The sequence below is a fragment of the Pipra filicauda genome, unplaced genomic scaffold (assembly GCF_003945595.2).
Source record: "Pipra filicauda isolate LSUMZ 115617 unplaced genomic scaffold, ASM394559v2 scaffold89_size2521313_pilon, whole genome shotgun sequence".
NCBI classification, from domain to species: domain Eukaryota; kingdom Metazoa; phylum Chordata; class Aves; order Passeriformes; family Pipridae; genus Pipra; species Pipra filicauda.
This window is the reverse complement of record NW_024105086.1, coordinates 396,691-415,931: the sequence shown is the minus strand read 5'-3', so window position 1 is coordinate 415,931 and position 19,241 is coordinate 396,691. Positions and strand designations below refer to the sequence as shown.

At 38.9% G+C, this 19,241-nt stretch overlaps 1 protein-coding gene and 1 long non-coding RNA gene across 2 annotated transcripts in view; one reads left to right on the top strand and one right to left on the bottom strand.

Annotated features, from left to right (window-relative positions):
- Positions 1–3,402, top strand: part of GABRA1 (gamma-aminobutyric acid type A receptor subunit alpha1) — a 42,092-nt gene extending 38,690 nt beyond the window's left edge. The window contains exon 10 of the mRNA XM_027711716.1: positions 578–3,402. Within this exon, the coding sequence (XP_027567517.1) occupies positions 578–886 (309 nt within the window). The 3' untranslated portion in view covers positions 887–3,402. The remainder of the gene's footprint in view (positions 1–577) is intronic.
- The window catches only part of LOC120325243, a 64,790-nt gene that overhangs the window by 4,596 nt on the left and 40,953 nt on the right, over positions 1–19,241 (bottom strand). The window lies entirely within an intron of this gene.

Genomic DNA, 19,241 nt, shown 5'->3' with positions numbered 1-19,241 from the left:
CTCTGATCCAACTGTAACACTCAAACAAGAACATGAAGTTCCCAATCCATAATGCATGTGTCTTCGGTGGAAACCATTAGTGAGTAGAATACTGGCAGCTTTGCATTTTGTTAAATAATCCTCTCTTTAGAGCATGGTTACATGATAATTTATTGTGTATTTTTATGTATGAATTGTGTCAGCACTCATCTCATTATTTCTCTTAATATTGGAAAGCTACATTAAGAATTTTTGTGTTTTGTAAAGTTTTGTTCTGGTCGAGAAGCACAGTTGATTAGGGAAATATTGAACTATGAGTGGTGTGTCACTGCTAATTACCATTAAAGCTATCAGTTCTCATTAAAGTTTATCCATGATCTAATTTGGTTTAACTAACACACATAACACAAACGGATGATTTTGTCTTTGTTGTCACCTAAATATTTTGCATGAGTCATGTATCTAGAGCTAACTTTTCTCTTACAGCTTATTACATTTTGTGGCATGAATTGGATTAATTGCAAAATGTTATAGTGCTTTTTCATAATTGTATCTGTTGAGAAGATAGCGAGAATAAAACACTTTCTTCTTTTTTCAGCCAAAGAAAGTGAAGGATCCTCTCATTAAGAAAAACAACACATACACAGCTGCAGCTACGAGCTACACCCCTAACATTGCAAGGGACCCTGGGCTGGCAACCATTGCTAAAAGTGCAACCATTGAGCCCAAAGAAGTTAAGCCAGAAACAAAACCTGCAGAACCCAAGAAAACTTTTAACAGCGTCAGTAAAATTGACCGACTCTCAAGAATAGCCTTCCCACTGCTTTTTGGAATCTTTAACTTAGTCTACTGGGCTACCTATTTAAACAGGGAGCCCCAGCTAAAGGTTCAAACTCCACATCAATAACCTCATTTATTCCTATAGTTCTGTTTTGTCTTTTGCTCGGGGAGTTGCTTCCCTTTTTCACATACAGTAATTCCCATTTGCTTCATTGCCTCTGTCTTTAAGAAAATAAAGGTTTCTTTATTTAGCAAAAAGTAAAAATATATCTATATATTTAAAAAAACTGTGTGTGAGGGAGAGAACAATATAAGCTATATACTTTGGAAAAGTAATTCTGAAAATGGAAAAGAGTGAGCTGTAGTGTAATGGGGGGGAGGGGGGCGGAAAGAAACCATTTGTTGCCAGCTTAGTACTGAATGTCCCAAAAGGAATTGTATATGTATGGGAAAAAGATATTTTTATTCAGAGGATTGTAGGGAGGGGGGAAATATTCTTTATGACATTCCTGATGCACATACTAGACTGTACCATTTATTCAACCACTGTTTATAATCTTTTCAAGGTTGTAAAACTTTCCATTTGCTGAACCCCATAAGATGTTATTTTCCTAATCCCTTTTCTCTTTTGTGTTGCAAACTACCTGACTTACAATATTAAATGGTCTTTAATGAGAAAGGAAATCTACTCCCTCTGGGTACAGTTTGTCCCCTGTACAGCACAGGAGATCCAATGGTAACAAAGGCTTTCATCTGCTCTCAGTGCAGTCTCGTTCCAAGCATTAAGTTGTCACTAGACTAGATTTAAAACCAGTTGCACACCCGAGTGCAGATCCAAATTCCCTCTATCACCTGCATAATCCAAACAATTCCTGGATGCTTTAGAGATAGCTTTTACTCATCATTATATTTTAGAGAGTTTAAAAAAAACAAACAACAAAACAACAATTTTTGCAAGCTCTAGATATGTTGAATGTATTCTTTTATAAAATGATACATTAAAAGAAGCTTTAGACTGAGATTTATGAATAGCAGAAAGATAAAATATAGTATTTAAATAATATCTGTAAATATGCAGCATGAGATTGTACATTTTTTACTTTTTTAAAGTTGTGTTCTTAAAACATTGTGTAGAATTCACCTCCTAGCTCTTAATATGTTGTTAAATGCTCAATAAAACATATTTAGAGCCTGAATTAGAGGAAAAAATAAATCAGTGGTACTGGAAAGCCTAAAAAAATTAATAAGCAGAAAGTGCTTGGAATTAATTCCATTTGTAAAGTGGTTAAGTGTACAGTAGCTTGCAATTTGACAATGTCATCCAACGTATACTATTAGATTAACGACTGGTCTGCTCAGGTCATGCATAAACACTAAAGTATGGGATTATATTTGGTAGGTAAAATGGTGAAATATTTGTGAAGACAGAAGTTCATCTGTATATTACTGCTATATTTGCTGAAACATAATTGTTACAATAAGAGATGTAATATATGTAGCATTAAATACAAAGAAAGCATACATAAAAGAATGTACAGGAAAATAGATTTTATTGAGTAAACTTACTACATTTCATTTTTACTGTAGCAATATATTTGTAGGAACAATATGTAAGGGCTTCAAATACAAGATGTCCATTTTGCAGGTATTGTGCTCCCTTTAAAACAATTCTAGTCAGAATCATTACTGCTGATTCTTAGAAATCAAATTTCAGAAAAAGATTTTTCAAAAAGATGGGAAGAATGGTGGATATTTTCAAGAAGCATCAATTAAGAAAGTGTAATACATGGTATTAAATGGATTTTGAAACAGTGCTACGTGAGCCTCCAGAGAAACAGCTACTGAGAGTCAAGTTTCACAATCAGTTTTCTAAACTCATTCTCAATAAATCAAAAAGTTGACATCCTCTATCTACAAAAGGAAACAATTAATGTTTTATTTAGAGAAGTTGTTTTTTTTAATAATGCTTCATTGTCTAACATTTAGTCCTGTCTAAACTTGATAAGTTATATGATTGCAGCTTATTAAAAGGGGATGTTTCATCTCTGGTATCATATGTAGATATATGTATAGAAAAAAATAAACTATGGCTCTTTAACTTCTGTGTACTTGTTTATCTTGTTATTTTTGGCGTTAAACTAGTGTGTTCATTTAGGGCATTTTATCTTTCTAGCAATTCATAGCTACCTTTTGGTCTGCATTTTGCACATTAGATGTGAATATTACTTACCTAGTCTGCTTTTTGCTATGCAATGATCGCATTATATCACCTCTTAGTTAGTCTATGCCAATAGTATTATACTGTATAAACTTGACTGCACAGTTTATCAAAGACAAGGTATTCTCTATGTAGCTTTTTTACAATGCTTTGCTAAACCATGTAATAATAGTAAGTCTTCCTTGAAAATAATGATACACTCTTATAGAGGGCAGTTTCTGTTTACTCCTAAGATAATTTTAAAAAGAAGACATTGAATGTTTATTGCACCTCAGTGCAGTGATGTGGCAATAAAACCTAAATCTAATAGAGGTTGTTTATGGCAGAAGCATGTATTGCTTTACAGAGTTTAGCAAAAGCTCTTTATTTTATGTCAGACTGTAATTCTATTATAATAATAAAGCTAAAAATGTTCAATAATGAAAGTGAATGTTTTACTTTGGTTTTCTTTAGTTCCCGCTTTTTTATGATGCATTGCTTGATTAACTGCTATTAATTCAAAAACTTAGGTTCTGTGGACTTGGTAATGAATGCAGTTTTAATAGATGTGATTTTTCTGTCCAGTGTTTCCCAGGGACAAATATAACAGGAATGTTTCCCAAATCTGATTTGACATTCAGAAAACACAGTTTAGTCTGTACGATATATAACCAGTAAAGCAGATGAACAATTGTACCACAACATGAAATACGATATAGGGTAGGAACAAAATACAGTGCATTTCCTCCCAGATAAAATAGCAGATAAAACAGAACTTGAGAGGAAAAGTATGGGTATTTGTTAGAGATCTGTTTAAATAAATACACAGATCTAAGAAAGACTGTTAGAAAAGAACCTCAAGCTGTACAAAATTAATACTTCACTTAGTAAGTTGTAGGGATAACGTTCCAACAAGCAAATATATAGATATATGTCTGGCTTGAAAATTTTAATTCTCAATTCTTTGTTCTTTCCCACATAGAAAAAGAGAGAGAGGAAAAGTCATTCCAGCGTATTCAGTCCTCAGATTTTCTTGAAAAAGATCCTGGAAAGCAAGGCTTGTGCTTTTATGTAGGGAGAGACAAGAAATTGCAGCCATACAGCTTTAGAGTACCCAAAAGGCTGATATAATTGTGTATTTGTATATAACAATATTCACAGTGTTCTTAAACACGAGTCCTACAGAAGGATTCTTCAAAATGGAAGGAAAGAATGGAAGCACTCAGATTCTATTAACTTATTATGCTTTCCTCTATCTTGAATGAGAATAATGCCATGTGAATCCCTGTTCCTTGCTTCCCACCACTAACTGCGTGGAGCTGAATCCCTAGGAAAACCCTCTCAGCCTTTCCTGGAGGACTGTGGTAAAGAAAGTGTCGAGTGACGCTGTTTGAACACCCACCTCCCATGTTCACATGCCAAATGCAGAACATACATGGGGATCTCACATCTTCTTTGTCACTGCTCAGACACTGCTAGGTAGAATTTCACTCGAGTAAAATGAGTGAAAATGTCTAGATGCAACAGGATTTGACTCAGAGAAAACCACAGCACGATTCAGGTTCCCAGTGTGGAAGAAGAGCCTCATCAGATGACAGATTCACAGCCCCCAGTCAGTCCAGCATGACACCCTGACATGGGAGTTCTGTGTTTGTTCTGAGAATACATCAATAGAAGCTCCTTCAGTTTTTCTTGGATCATCTCCAGAAGCTACTCCAGGATTTCCTTAATGACAAAGAACCTTTTTTACACCATCAATGACTTCTCAATAAAATTCTGACTCTTGGACTCTAAGTCCTGAAAAAACCTGATTTTCTTTCTATCTCCTTCTATTTTTCATCAATATGGTAAATAATAACAGCTTACAAAACACCCTAATGGCTAGAAAATGGGGCACAAATGATTCAGGGAGCAAGTAATAACCTCTTTCAGCCTCTGCTTTGTATCTGAATGATTGTCCAAATAAATTAGTGTGACCAGGGAAAGTCAAACTTTTTCTGCTGCAAAAATATCAGTCATACTTTAAAAGATAAAAACACTAGATCTTCTCAGACTTTCTCTAGCAGATCCACAGGAAAAAAAATCCTTGTGCTATGCATAGACATGACATAGCTTAAATAAAAATGTGTTTGCAGTCTTAGCAGATGAATTTTGCAAGTGAAGTGTATTATCAGCTTGTCAAGCTGCTGCTGTCACGTTACATCTGATCACAAACTGCGTCCAACACAACAGGAGAGGGAAAAGCCTGGAAAGGCCAAGTTTCCGTAGGCTCTCCCTCCAGGCAGGCAGGGGGACTTCCCAGTGCTGAGGAACTTATTGATTCAACTGCTTTGGGGTGCCAGAGGATGCCCGGAGTTGATTTTGCACTTGCAGCAGAGCTGTTACACACGGTTCACCCAAAGACTGCAGACACTGCCCCCCAAAAACCTGCAGAGACACCTCGGCCATCCCAGGGCACAGCTTGTCCCAGGGCACAGCTTCTCCCATGCCATCCTGGGGCACAGCTTCTCCCATGCCATCCCGGGGCACAGCTTGTCCCAGGGCACAGCTTCTCCCATGCCATCCTGGGGCACAGCTTCTCCCATGCCATCCTGGGGCACAGCTTCTCCCATGCCATCCCGGGGCACAGCTTGTCCCAGGGCACAGCTTCTCCCATGCCATCCTGGGGCACAGCTTCTCCCATGCCATCCTGGGGCACAGCTTGTCCCAGGGCACAGCTTCTCCCATGCCATCCTGGGGCACAGCTTGTCCCAGGGCACAGCTTCTCCCATGCCATCCCAGGGCACAGCTTCTCCCATGCCATCCTGGGGCACAGTTTGTCCCAGGGCACAGCTTCTCCCATGCCATCCCGGGGCACAGTTTGTCCCACGCAGTGTCACACGAGGGAAGAGGCACTTGCTGAACTCTTTCTCCAGCCAAGGACATTTGAATGTGAACAGATCCCATGAATTCCTGTCCAAGTGTCCTCGCATGTGCAGGATTGGATCAGCCTCGAGAGGTGCAAGCCTAAGGATCAGAACCAGCCCTAAGCTAAATTAGTTTAGCAGTGATTTGCTGTTGCCTGCCCAGCACACACAGCCTTTGTTACATATTAATTTTTCATGTATGGATCATCTGCTCGGTGCTAGATGGCTACAGTGCCTCCCAGGAAAAACGTCATTCAGCTGCTGTGGGATTAATGCAAATTACTCAAAACCCCACATATTTGGAGGCCCTGTTCCATTACTGCCCGTAGCAGCAGAGCCACACTTATAAAAAGTGCTTTGTAAGCTTGCTCTCCATTTTAGTGATATTTATGCAACAAATTTACAGCAAGGATATGAAAAATTCCAGAAACAAATTAAACAGAAGAAAATCTTTTATGGCCATCTAAAACCAAATATAAAGCTTAGTAAAGCTACAATAGAAAGATTTTTCTCTTAAATTACTTTTTTGTGAAATATCTTATAAAAGCAGTAAAATGGATTTCAGCCAAGAATCTTTTAAATGAATGCACCTTTTGAATCAGAGAAAAAGCCAATAGAGGTCACAGTAAAATCCTCTGCTAATTATCAGGGATAATAATCTACTGTAGGGACATAAATTTAATAAAAGAAAATAACATTTTTCAATTAATCATAATCCAGTAAATTAAGAGGCTATCTTTTTTTCTTTATTAAATTGTTAATTTTAATAATTCAGGAGTCACTTTAGACAAGAGTTTGCTTTGATTTTATTTTTGTACAAAACCACATGAAACTCAACTTCTGTTGTCATGTTTTCCCTGTCTGAGGAGCTTTGGGAGGCATGAAGAGGCGACGGACACCATTCTCAAACGTGCTGGTGCATTTCTCAGGGAGTACCAGGGTGGGAGCCTTACAGCAAACATCAGCTTGGATACGGCCACGTGAAGGATTCTTGTAACTACACAAAATTCAGCTAAATCTCAGGAGCACAATAAAATAATATGCAGATTAATGTGAAAATTTTGAGGGCCTGATAGGGTTTTGTTTCCATTTCTATGCACTTCCCTACCTTGCCTCACCAGCCCTGGTTTTGTAGGAACTGGGCTAATTTAGACCAAGTAAAATGGGGCTTTGGGTCATTAGGGCCTTTACCAGCCTGTTCCTGACTATCCTCTCCTACTTTGTCTGCGGAAGGCAAAGAAAACATTAATGAACTGGAGCAAGACATCTCATTCCAAGAGTTTCAGAGGACACTGTGAATCAGGAGCAGATCAGATGCACCCATACAATATTTAATGACTGCAAAGCCACAATTTTCACACCTGCATGTAACTTCTCTAACATCCATGTCATCTCATCCCCCAGAAGACAGTGATTCCCAGAGAAGGCAAATATTTTTGCAGTTCCAGAGGATTCCAGCCATGACTTCACTCACAGCTTGCCAAGAACATATGGGAGCTGTGTTCTGGTCGCCGAGTCCTTGGATATCAATGCTTATGTTCATCTCTGACCAGAACCTAGGCTTTCTTCTCCAACAAAGGTGGCAGGGCCAAAAATGTCTGCTTCCATTCAGCAGTTTCTGAACTGACAGATTTTTGGCTTGCAACTCCCAAAAAATACAAAAATTGAGATTAATTTTAAGACTACTAAGACAGAAGAGAAAGGTCTTTATGGATTATATAAAGTACTGGTAAACTAGAAAATTCACCTTAAAATGCTTTCATTCAACCCCTAGACAGCACTGGTCTGCTCCAAGCAAATAAGTTAATAAAACAAACTCTTTCAAAAGAATATGAGCAGAATTAAACAGGTGGCTGATGCTTTTGAAAACCTCACCATTTCTATCCAGGTACAGAATTACTTTCAAAAGCATACTGATCATGCTAAAAAGCAGTTAAAAGAAGAAACACATAATCAGATTGTGCAGCAAGTTCTGCTAACAAAATTTTCTGAGTCTGAATTCTACCAGACCATGAGGTTAAAAATCTTCCTCTTGCACCCACATGAAGAGTTCTGTAAATACTTAAATGTCAAGCCACAGAAACCTGGGTTTCAAGGCTTTGAAAGAGACAAAGAATGCCAGGATATATTCATATTGCTGCAAAGCATTGTCTTGTTTAGATAAGAGAGCTTGAAATTTATATAGAGGGTTTCCACAGATCTGCATGGAGCCAGATGATCAGACAAATTAGAGACATAAGTTAATTAATATGTTCATATATTAGACCTTGGTAGTGGTACTAGGAATAACAATTAGACGTTCAAGTAACTCAATTCTGTGAAGTATTTTTGCCACATTATTCTAAACTAACATAACTTGTTTTTCAATGCAACTTTTATTTTTCCTATCATCCTTAGTTCATTGCAAAGTAGAAGATACAAAAACCCAAGAATATTAATTGTGTTACAACCTTAGGTTCAAAAGGAATAAGCAAGCATCAAGAAATATGACCATGTACATAAAAAAAAGTAGTTTTATCTGGCTACTGCAAGGAGTAAATGGAAAGCAGTCTATAAATAAACATGATTCATTTATTTATAGATGTCTAGAGATAAGAAATAATAATAATTCTCTGGTGTAGCACAAGCTGACGTATTTATTACTAAACATAATGTACTTAACAACAAGTGGTGTAAGACAACAGGCTGTTTTACTACTGCCTCTTAATGGGAATTACATGAATAATGAGTCTCAGGAGGCATTTACCAGTGATAAAGGTAAATATTGGCCCTAAAAAATGTCAGACAGGCTATTATATCTCTGCATTGCAAGCAAACTATACAGTTTATTAGCTATTATTTTATTATATCTAGTACTCAATAGCTGGGAATGTATATTTAAAAGATAAAAAGACTGCTGGTATCTGAAAGCATGGTTAGTGAGAAAGGCAAATAATCATTGATTTCTATTCACATCATAGCTGTGTCTGGATGGTGTGCACGGCTAAAGAAGAACGAGCTTACATCAAGGTCAGTGCAGTGAAAGATCTTGAAGAGAAACCAACACAGCACAAACTGAATTGGAATGCATCCCATCCAAACCTCAGCTGAAAAACCCTTGTTTCTAGTGCTATTGGTTTCTGTATAGTAACAGAGAAGAACTTGCCTGAGCTTTCAGCTCTGGCACTTGATGAATTATGCACAATGTACTTTGCATAGTTAGAATGGTCACCCTGTTCTCATCAGCACACAAAGAGAGAAGCAAGGACACAAAGAAACTTTGCCTGTACAACCCCAGGGGGAATTCAGGGGAAGATAGATGTGAAGTCAGGGTTGAAGCAGCTGAACTCTGGCTGGGGGAGGCTGGAGCAGGCTGGAGCAGGCTGGGGGATGTTGGGGGAGGCTGGCAGGCAGAAAATGTGCTCTGTAGGAAGGGGAAGAAAGTGATGCCCCACAACTCCAGGCCAGGGCCTGCATGTCCAGGTCACCCCCCCAGTGTTCCCCTGGGCCCCTGCACTCCTGGCCCCCCCTGACTCAGCCAGGACTGAGCTGGCACAGAGCAGGACTGTGCCTGCTGCAGATTTCTGGGGAAGATCCTAAGCCCTGGTGTGGGGCTGTCTCTTGGGTCCCCTCAGAGGGGACATTGTGCCACCATCAAATAAGGCTGAAAAGGGCTGCACAAAGTTGTCTTTGGGCATTCTTTATTTCCAAGAGGGATCAACAGTCCTCACAGAAATCACTTTGACCGAAAAATTCGTATTAAATGGTCCCTGTATTAATTTGCTAATTTCCACAGTTAAACCAACATGTTTCAGAAAGGCCAAGAAACCACTAATAGTAGATCTATGCCAAGAACAATTCTCTGTCCAAGAAACTCAGACTTCTGCAGGTGAAAAAAAGGCAGACCAGACCATAACCTGTTGGCAACACTAACTCATGATGCCTTGTCTGAGACTTTTGAATCTGTTAATCTAAACATAATTTTCATCCACTTCTGCGCAGTCAAAATGAAAATATTCACCATAGTCACACCACCATAACTCAGCTGATATAATCCAATGGTTTAGCTATGGTTTAAGTCTCCAAGGACCTAAACTACCGAGTGTTTATCTGGGTGGATGTAGATAGGTCACTTTTTCTATAACTGCATTGCTTCATTGGTGAAATGGTGATAATAATGCTGATCTGCTTACAAATGCTCATATCTCCCTCTTTAAATAAATGAAGCTTAAGAGAAGGAATTATTTTGCAGTTCCCTGGGTTTGAAGAAATTAGGCAAGGATCCACTCACTCTGCTCTCCCAGACTTCTTCTATGACCTTTAGATTCCACTGAGAAAGAATGTCAGGTCTCAGGGAGGTATCAGCTCTCAGCTGTAACACCAGCTGGGACCTGTGGTACTGAATGCTTTACAAAGCATTACAAAGAGGGAAGAGGTAGATAACCAGAAAAAGAGAGGAAAAGTTGGAAATCTTACCATAGTAATGGTACGGTTCACGTATATTAGAAGTCTTGGCACTGGAATGTGGTATTGATAGCCAAAAGTCTAGCCCATAATAGGTAATAATGTACAAGAATACTGTGGCTAAGTTAGTTTTAAAAGAGAATTCTAAAATAAACAAGAATGCATTTTATGGAAGCCTTTTTTACCCCAGCATGTTTCTAATTTAAAAAAGACCAAACAAAAGCAGACACCAAAAACCAGTAAGATTTTTGAGACAGATAGTTATCACACCTTTTATGAAATTCTTAGGGGAAGCCTAAAATATCTTGAAAACAACTTCAGGTTGTGTGCTTGCAGGGTATCCACATTCCCTTTCTTGCAGTGGATTTCTTCATAAAGAAGAAAGTTTTGAATAGTCTTTCTGTGGTGACAGATTACTGGCTGTAATACATTTCAGAAGAGCTGTCTCAACTCACCCTACTCCTCAGTTCTACTCTCCAGTTGTCCCAGAAATCACCAGTCTGACTCCCATTTCTTCTGCCACCCATGTCACTGCTGGCCAGGGCAGTGCAACAGAGGTCAGGGGGCAGAGCTGTAAAAATACGCCAAGATGAGGAACATCAATTTTAGAGCCCAAGAGGCAAACCTACTGATGCAGAAGATTGCTAAATCCAACCAGCTGCCTTCTGGCTCTTGAATCTTCCAAGGAGCACACTGTGAGGTTGCTGGTCAGCAAATATGAAATACGGACTTACAGCAAATCAGAAAAGTAAGATTTTCTCATAGCTCCTAATTACTGTTTGCTTGGGGGGGGGAAATGGTAGAGTGTCTATTTGTACAAAATACATTAAAAATATTTTTATGGCTAATATTATAGAAAGAGTGCAAAACCTGCTGACCCTTAGACAAATTTGCATCAGTGCTGGGACTCTGCCAAGGGCAAAATACCCTTGGGGAAAAATAACTATGTCTTAAATATGTGTATTTAGAGCTTAAATCGTGGGATAATGAGGAGGAATTCTCAACCCTCATGAAACAGTCCTAAACCTCCAATCAAATTAACAAAATGCTGTTAACATTTTTTTAGATTTATACAAATACATATGAATTTTCTCCAACTTCAAGTGATTCTTCTATCTGCTGTAGCTTCAGTGTTAATTTGCACTTAAACTTTGTTGTCTACTAACACAACAGGATTCATGTAGAAGATGCTATATTACATAGTTTCCTGAAAAGTGTGAACAGAACCACAGTTGCTCCTAAACTTTGTCAAAACAGTGGAAAGTCTGGGATTTGCCAACCACTTGAAGCTTTCCTTGTTACTTAAAGCAGTTTGTACAGAGTAACCACAGGTTTGCATGAGCCAGGGCGAGCACCCCAAGAGTGATGCACATCTCAGTAAGCCCCAAAACTTCAGTCCAATTTCCCATGGAGATAAATAGTGAGCTATTCAAATGTGTGAATGACACTTTTGCACATAACCTGGAAGTCTGATTCTAAGGGGACATTTTAACTTGTAGACAGATGCAGAGCTCTTCATCGCCTTCACTACATTCATTTGCCATCTTTCCCTCCTCCTATCTCCACAAAGTCTTATTGTGTGGTCAGGGGAGGTTTAGGTCGGATATTAGAAAAAGGTTCTTCCCTCAGAGGCTGGTTGGGCACTGACCAGGCTCCCCAGGGCAGTGGGAGCACCAAGGTTGACAGAGCTCCAGGAGGATTTGGATGATCCTCTCAGGCACAGGGTGTGACTCTTGGGGATGGGCCTGTGCAGGGCCAAGGGTTGGACTGGATGATCCTTGTGGGCTCCCTTCCAACTCAGCATATTCTGGGATTCTCTGAATCTGTGATACTTTGCTTTAGAGTCTTTGGAGTTTCTATAGATCTGTTTTTCAAGCTGTGTTTACCTAGACAGAGCTGTCACTTGAACTAGGAAAATTAAGGTGGCCAAATGTGATGACTGAGCACACGATGGCCAGATATCTCTGGACTGTGGTCAACCACTGAAATGGGGGTGCCTAAACCAGTTTGGGTCTTGGACCATGAAAGCTGAATTGTACTGATTTTTCACTCTAACAGACCTTGTTAAAACAATAAATCAAGGAAATACATATCTCAGTGATATTAACAGAACATTTGAGGTAGAATTTTCTTGCAAATTCCCTTTATTTCGCTAAAGCTTCAATTACCTGCTTTTGTTTCACTCTTGCCTTTGCCAAGACTTGTTAGGGCTTCATATAGGGAAGAGACTCAGGACAAAAGTGAGATGGCATTGTTTCGTGCCACAAGGAGCCACGGGATTAAAAAACACAGACAGCTTGTGGAAAGATTTTGTGGCTGCAGGCAACCTATGTCAGAATTAGAGAGCAGCAGTCCTGGGACAGCAGTGCCCCAGAGCTGTGACTTGTAACAACTGTATATGGCCTAAATACCAAAAAAATCCCCATTTAGTCATCTCCAATCTAGTCAAAGGAGACACTAAAACACAGAAAGGAATAATCAAGTAGTTGCTGCCTTCCAGTCCATTCTGAGCATCTTATCCTGAATTAACATGGCCTTTGTATGTGACAAAAAATGAGCTTTTAGAATAAAAATATATTGTTACTCTCTGTAAGATATTTCATCACCAAACTGGATCTTTTGCATGAGTACAACCCCACTTAGTTCATTTTAAATATCATTTTCCTCCATATGGTAAATTGAACTTGGACTCAAAAAATGGAGAAATGATTTTGACATTAATGAATGTTGAACAAATACTGGAATTTATTTGTATTAGATGATACTTAATGAACAAGTACTTTGAATATCAAGCTTCCTGGATTCCATGTCTTTATGAGTCAGTAGTGTATAGTTTGAGAAACCTGAATTAGGAGCACCTATGTACATTGGTTTAGTCTAAACTGAGTAAAATCGTGCCATATGAGGGGTAAGATTGAGCCATAGGCATGACAAATACCCTGTCAAATACTGCAATCTAAAATGTCACTGCCTGTGTTCATAAGGTTTTTTTCTGCAGAGTTTAAAAGATACACTTGTATTTTATTTTGAGTAATACATTGTTGGTCTAAAAGAGTTGTGATGAGAAATTGTCAGTATTTTATCTCAAAGTTAATAGAAGATATAAGGTGCTATGAAAAAAAAGTGGAAGTCTAAATATGGTGACTAAAATGCAAGATAGCAATATTATTAATGTGTTATCAAATGATTCATGGGAAATAGATAGCTGACTAAAAAAGAATCCTGCTCAAGTTCCATGAGTTACTAAAATATATTATGTTAGGTATATTCTGCTACATGAAACAAATCCTCACATCTACAGTCTGTCTTAAGTTTTATACTGAATAGTATGAAAAGTGTATTATGTGCAAAAGACAAAAAGATGAACAGTGAGGCCTTCCAGGGAGGAAAAAAAAAGCAGCACAGATAATGGATTTCAGAGATTTGGCCCCAAAGTATCAAGAAGTGAAAAAGCCCCATGTGCAAGAAAGGGAAGACTTGAAGCTGCAGCAGAAAAAATAAGAGGGAATAAATTCCCATCCTCCGATAAGCAGATTTGAGGATGTTCATGTACATCCCAGTACTTTACTGTTTACTGGTATTTGTATCTCTACATGTTTGGTTCATGTTGAGAAATCAAGACCTAGGTAATGATTTGATTTAAGAAAGGCCTCTTTCCAGCTACATCACAAAACTTCTGCTATTGTAGTAATTGGGCCAATATAAATATAATTAAGATAGAATTTAATTCATGACTAAGTTGGAGAAAAGATATCTGAAAAAAAAAAAAGAAAAACATTCCTGCGCCTTAATCAAGGTAATTGCCATGATCAACTCCTCTGATCAAAAGATCTGACAAGAAACTGCAGCCCTAATTAGGAACAGCAGTTTGAATCATCCAACTCTAGACCTGCATTCAGAGTTGGCAGTTATGAGGGTTTTATCTGTGAGCTTTTTGCACCTCAGCATTGAACAGAGATTTGAAATGTTTAATAAAGTTTGCAGTTTGTGACTATGATACTGAATCATGTGTGAAAAAAGTCCATGCTGGAATCAGACTGGGATACAAGCAAATGGTTTTTAGTGAAATTACATTTTCAACCGTATAGAAATAGAGGATCCCAGGGAGATCCAGTGGCCCTATTCATAACTTGGGTGGCAGTTTTTAGGCAAAAATCTATCTTCATAATCTTATGAGGTGATTAAAGACAAAGCCTCAATTAATGAGGATTGTTATAATGTGATTTGAAGTGGATTATAGTATCATTTTACTTCCTGGGCTCAGCTGATGGAAATAGCAGATGAGTGCAGACACAGGTAGGATCCTTTTACTGAGCAATAAAAGAGAGACCTCCAAGCCCAAACCAGGAAGATAAACCAGGAAAGCAAGCAAGCCATGAGATCTGGGCTTCTGCTGCTGCACACAGACCAGGGCAGAGCTTTGGGAGCTACTGCTGAAAATGTGCAAACTTCAACCCAATGCACTGCGGCCATGAAGCAGGAAAAGGAAAATCAGAATCAAAGCTCCAGGCAGACAGTAGTGGCAAATAAATAAGAAAGAGAATTGTTGTTGGTGTCTACTTTTTTCTTCCCTACAGCACTAGGATGTTAAATACAGAACTACTGTTCAACTCTGGATAAGAAAACCGAGACAAGGAATGATGTTACCCTGCAGTGTCTGAGCAACACACCATGTACCTCACACGACTTAATACAGATCAAAATTAATTTTTAAAATACAGTAAGTTAAAAATTAAAAACTGCCTCTGATAGAAAAGTCAAAAATCAAATGTGTGGCATGAATGAGGAATCTGTGCAGTTCAGATAACTAAACATAAAATGACATGTTACCTGTTTCATTAGGAAGCAGTAGCTGGGCAATTTGACTAGACCAATTAATATTATGCAGCAAATTAAAATCAATTGCCCTACTGGGATATTTTCTGTACAGATAGAATTATTATTTATCAGGAAAACCAAATTCCTAATCCGAAGTGAAGCAAATTAATCTGCTTCCTCACAAATGGTACTGATCTGTCCAGTGTGAGCCTCTGAGGCCAGTTCTGCCTCGTTCACACACGGAGGAGAAGCACGAACAAACCCGTCCGGGAGTCCTCCCTGTACGTCATCTTTGAGAGATGAGCCGCTAATTGCAGTTTAAAGAGAGATTTGTAAAGCCTCCTCTGGGCCGCCCTGGGTGAAACCTGAGCTTCAGTAGCACAGCTGAGAGCCCAGAGCCCAGGCAGTACTGGCTGCCTTGAGAAAGGGACTACACAAACGAGAGCTCTTTAGGAAAAACCCTTAGCAAAGCAAGAGAAAGAAAGGTTGATAAGGGAATCACAGATAAGAGGAGAGCAGATCAATACCAGAAACAGAAGCAGATCTCCCAAGTCTTGCCCAGTGACTCTTCTATACAATGCTGTGTCTCCCTCACACTCAGGATGTAAAATTTACGTCTTAGACTCTCTTCCTCCCCCTGCCCCATCCTCCCCATCCCTGTCATTGATTATTTCCATGTCCTTTCAGACCTTGAAAGATGGTGAAAAGACAGACTGGAGGCTCACCTTTCAGCTCTGCTGGAACAATCATCCAAATATTTGAAAGGGATTGCATGTAACCTCTTTATAAAATTAATCTCCCTCCTCCAACAGACCTTGCCGCACTGAAACAAATGTCTCCCCTGAATCCCCATAATAATCAAAGTGCTATAGCCCTTGCTATAAATAGATTTAAGTTATCTTAGCTCTCTTATTGCATCACTCTACCAGACAATCTTGCTATCACAAAACAATTGTCATAAATGACCTTGAAAATTATGTTAACCCACAAAGGCTCCAGCATTGTTGCAGTGCAGGACAACTTAAAGTAGTTATTTCTATCATTTCTATTCTTAACACATCCATAAGAGAAAAAGCTGCACTTGGGAGCATTCTTTTAACTTCTTTTTTTCCCTCCAGGTCTTATTTATCTTACAGAGCAGGGAGATCCCTGAAAACAGATACGGTATTAAAAAAAACCCCAAACAATAAAACTCCCCCAAACTTAAACACATCTTTCCTTATTTTGACTTTAAGATAGAAGTCGAGGTTAGTTCTAAGGCATTTTCTTCAACATATAATAGAATCCAAACTCTTTGCACAGTCATACTCAATTAGTCTGTGACTGACAGATGCCAGACTAGTCCATAATCAGGATTCTGTATAACAGACATTCAAAGAGACTAAAGAAAAAAGTCATAGAAAACTGAATTTCGGTAAGTAATCGCACTACTGTTAGTTCATTGAGAGTTGGTTGTTGCATAGGCTTCTTTATTCCTTTCAAAGACAGGCATGAAAAGAAACAGTCAGCTTTTCTCTAGCAGAGACATCTAACAAAGTTTACAGATGAATGAAGTCATCGAGGAATGAAAAATTAAACAAGTTCACCTAACAGAATTGCACATTTCATTAGGATCTGCACAATAGCTTAAAATATTGAGCACGGCATATGCAAAAATTAAGAATGTCTTCCTCTGCCAGACTTCCGACAATGTAATATTTTGTTCATTCAAACAAAGGGAAGTTTTCAGGAACTGTCACTTGTTCTTCCCAAATGCCTCATAGTTAATCTCTGAGATTATTCATTCTTCCTCCCTTTATCATTATTCACGTCATAACCACAGCCCAAACCACATTGTGCCGAGTACTGTACAACAGGGGCTAAAGAAATGAGTGTGGCCTTGATGAGTTTTCAAGACAACTTAAGAACTAGTTTTCAAAACTATTGCCAGCAGTATTGACACAAAAAATGCACTCTCTGTTTAAGGATCAGTGTAGCTGGAAAGCACCAACTGCCTTTTCACACATTATCTCCTTCCCACCTGCAATAAGTGTTTCACTAGAACAAAAGGTAGTGTTTAAATTACTGTATTTTAGAACTTCTGCACACTGAATTTAACCATCAATGAGTCGTCTAGGAGAACCAGCTGGGTACTCATTGGAAACAAAAGCTGCCATGAAGTAACAAGTACAGACAAGATCGTCTCATTTCTGACTGACAGCAATGGTCCTAATTACTACTTCCTTTGCTTAAAAATTACCCTTGTTCCCCCTCTTGCACGTGTTCTCATGTGGAGCAAAAGTGAAAACGAAGTATTCTGGAAGGAGACAACGAGAAGCAGTTTGGGAATGGGCTTGTCTTACTGTGCTGATTGTGTTCCTCATTGTAGCATCAGTGGTCATAATTAAAATGTCACCAAGAAATTAAAAACGCTCCTACTCTTCAACATAAATAAAGCTCTGTTTATTCAACAAGAAGAAGGATTTTTCACACAAAATACCCTTCTTACACTAATTTAATGAGCTCATTTTCTAGGGAGGATTAACTGATAAGATGTTTAGATGGAACTTAATTATTCTTTGTGAGATAAAGTAACAAATTAGGGTAGACTGTGTGGATTAGTAAATAAGTAATTTATTTTTCTATAATTAAGACTTAACTTCAAGCACCAAGTAAGATGGGTTGTGCTATCAAGCTACATTTTCCCAGCATTCCTGAATTTCAGCATGTTAGTTTATTATGCAGAATTGAAGGGCATTTAAGAAAAAGGAGAAGATACAGTGAGAAAACTAGTGAGTAAAAAAAATGCTACGAGCTTTCATTATAAATATTTACACATGAAGCATGTTTTGTACTAGGATTACAGAAGCATTTGAACTGCAGAGCCCAATGATTTTCAGAATCACAAGAAGACAAACTGAGTCTTTTATAGCTGTTCCATCATTTATGCGAGGTATTTAAAAAGACAAAGAGCTAAGTATAAATGAGCCATATTATAATCACAGAGAGATGGTTAATGCAGATTGTACAGTCACTCAGACACCAGGAATGCTCCAATATCTTTATAAATGATCACTTACTATCCCATCAGGAGGCCAGAAGCCATAGGCACAAATTCTGATATTATTCTGTGGTTTTCCTGCCGTGATTTGAAAGTCAGAAGTTTCATGAAATGAGTCAGCTCAGTGCCAGCTCTGGTTCTCACCAGCCTCCATTCCGTGTGTTCCCGCCGCACATCCCCGGCTGCGATCCCTGACCCGCAGGGCCCCGGGGCAGACACCAAACCAGGCTCGGGGGCTGAAAACCGGCACTTGGCGCTTTGGTTTCATTTCAACTCAAACAGGCCCGTAATTTCAGGCCTGCTCCATAACATCATTAGTGACACACCTGGAGCTGTTGAGCAATGCTCTGGCCATACCCTGGTTCATTCTGGACTTCAAGCAAACAGAAAAGGCATCAGCACCCAAAGCACCGGCCACTGTGCTCAGCAGGGAGCAGCAGGGACTGTGCAGAGCAGGCACACCCACAGTCAGTCAATAACACAAGCTCACAGCCTCCTGAATGTCACTCTGTGCTACTGCATTAACACTGACATTTATAATCAAGCTGTTAGCTGTAATTTCTGAAAACAAGTGCATAAATAATGACTGAATATGTAAATTAGATCATCTATTAGAACAGCTCATAGAACTCTCTTTTAGAGAGTGCATATACTCTCTAGACAGATCACAGGTTTCAGTCTCCCCACGGCAGGAAGGGGGGAGCTCATACCGTTCCCAGTGCCTTGGACCACTAGAACTTGAGGAGCTGCAACTACGTGTGTGTCCTCCTTTAATACCCAACAATAACCATTGTAGAGAGGATACCTACTGCCTTTTGACGTTCAGGAAGAGCACAAATTTACTCCAAGTGTCTTCTTGAACTCTCAGGTTTCTAAACTTTGGATTCCTTCCCTTGCGGCATTTTCTCATTCAACTCTGCCTTGTTGACAACTAACCATGATGATTAGCCTGCTGACATACACAGATGGTCAAATAAGATTAGCCACAATTAGTGCAAAGACAGATGATGTATTTGACTTTCACCTTTTCCACTGAAGCCTCAATATAAAAATCATCACAATAGTCATAAGAACTACT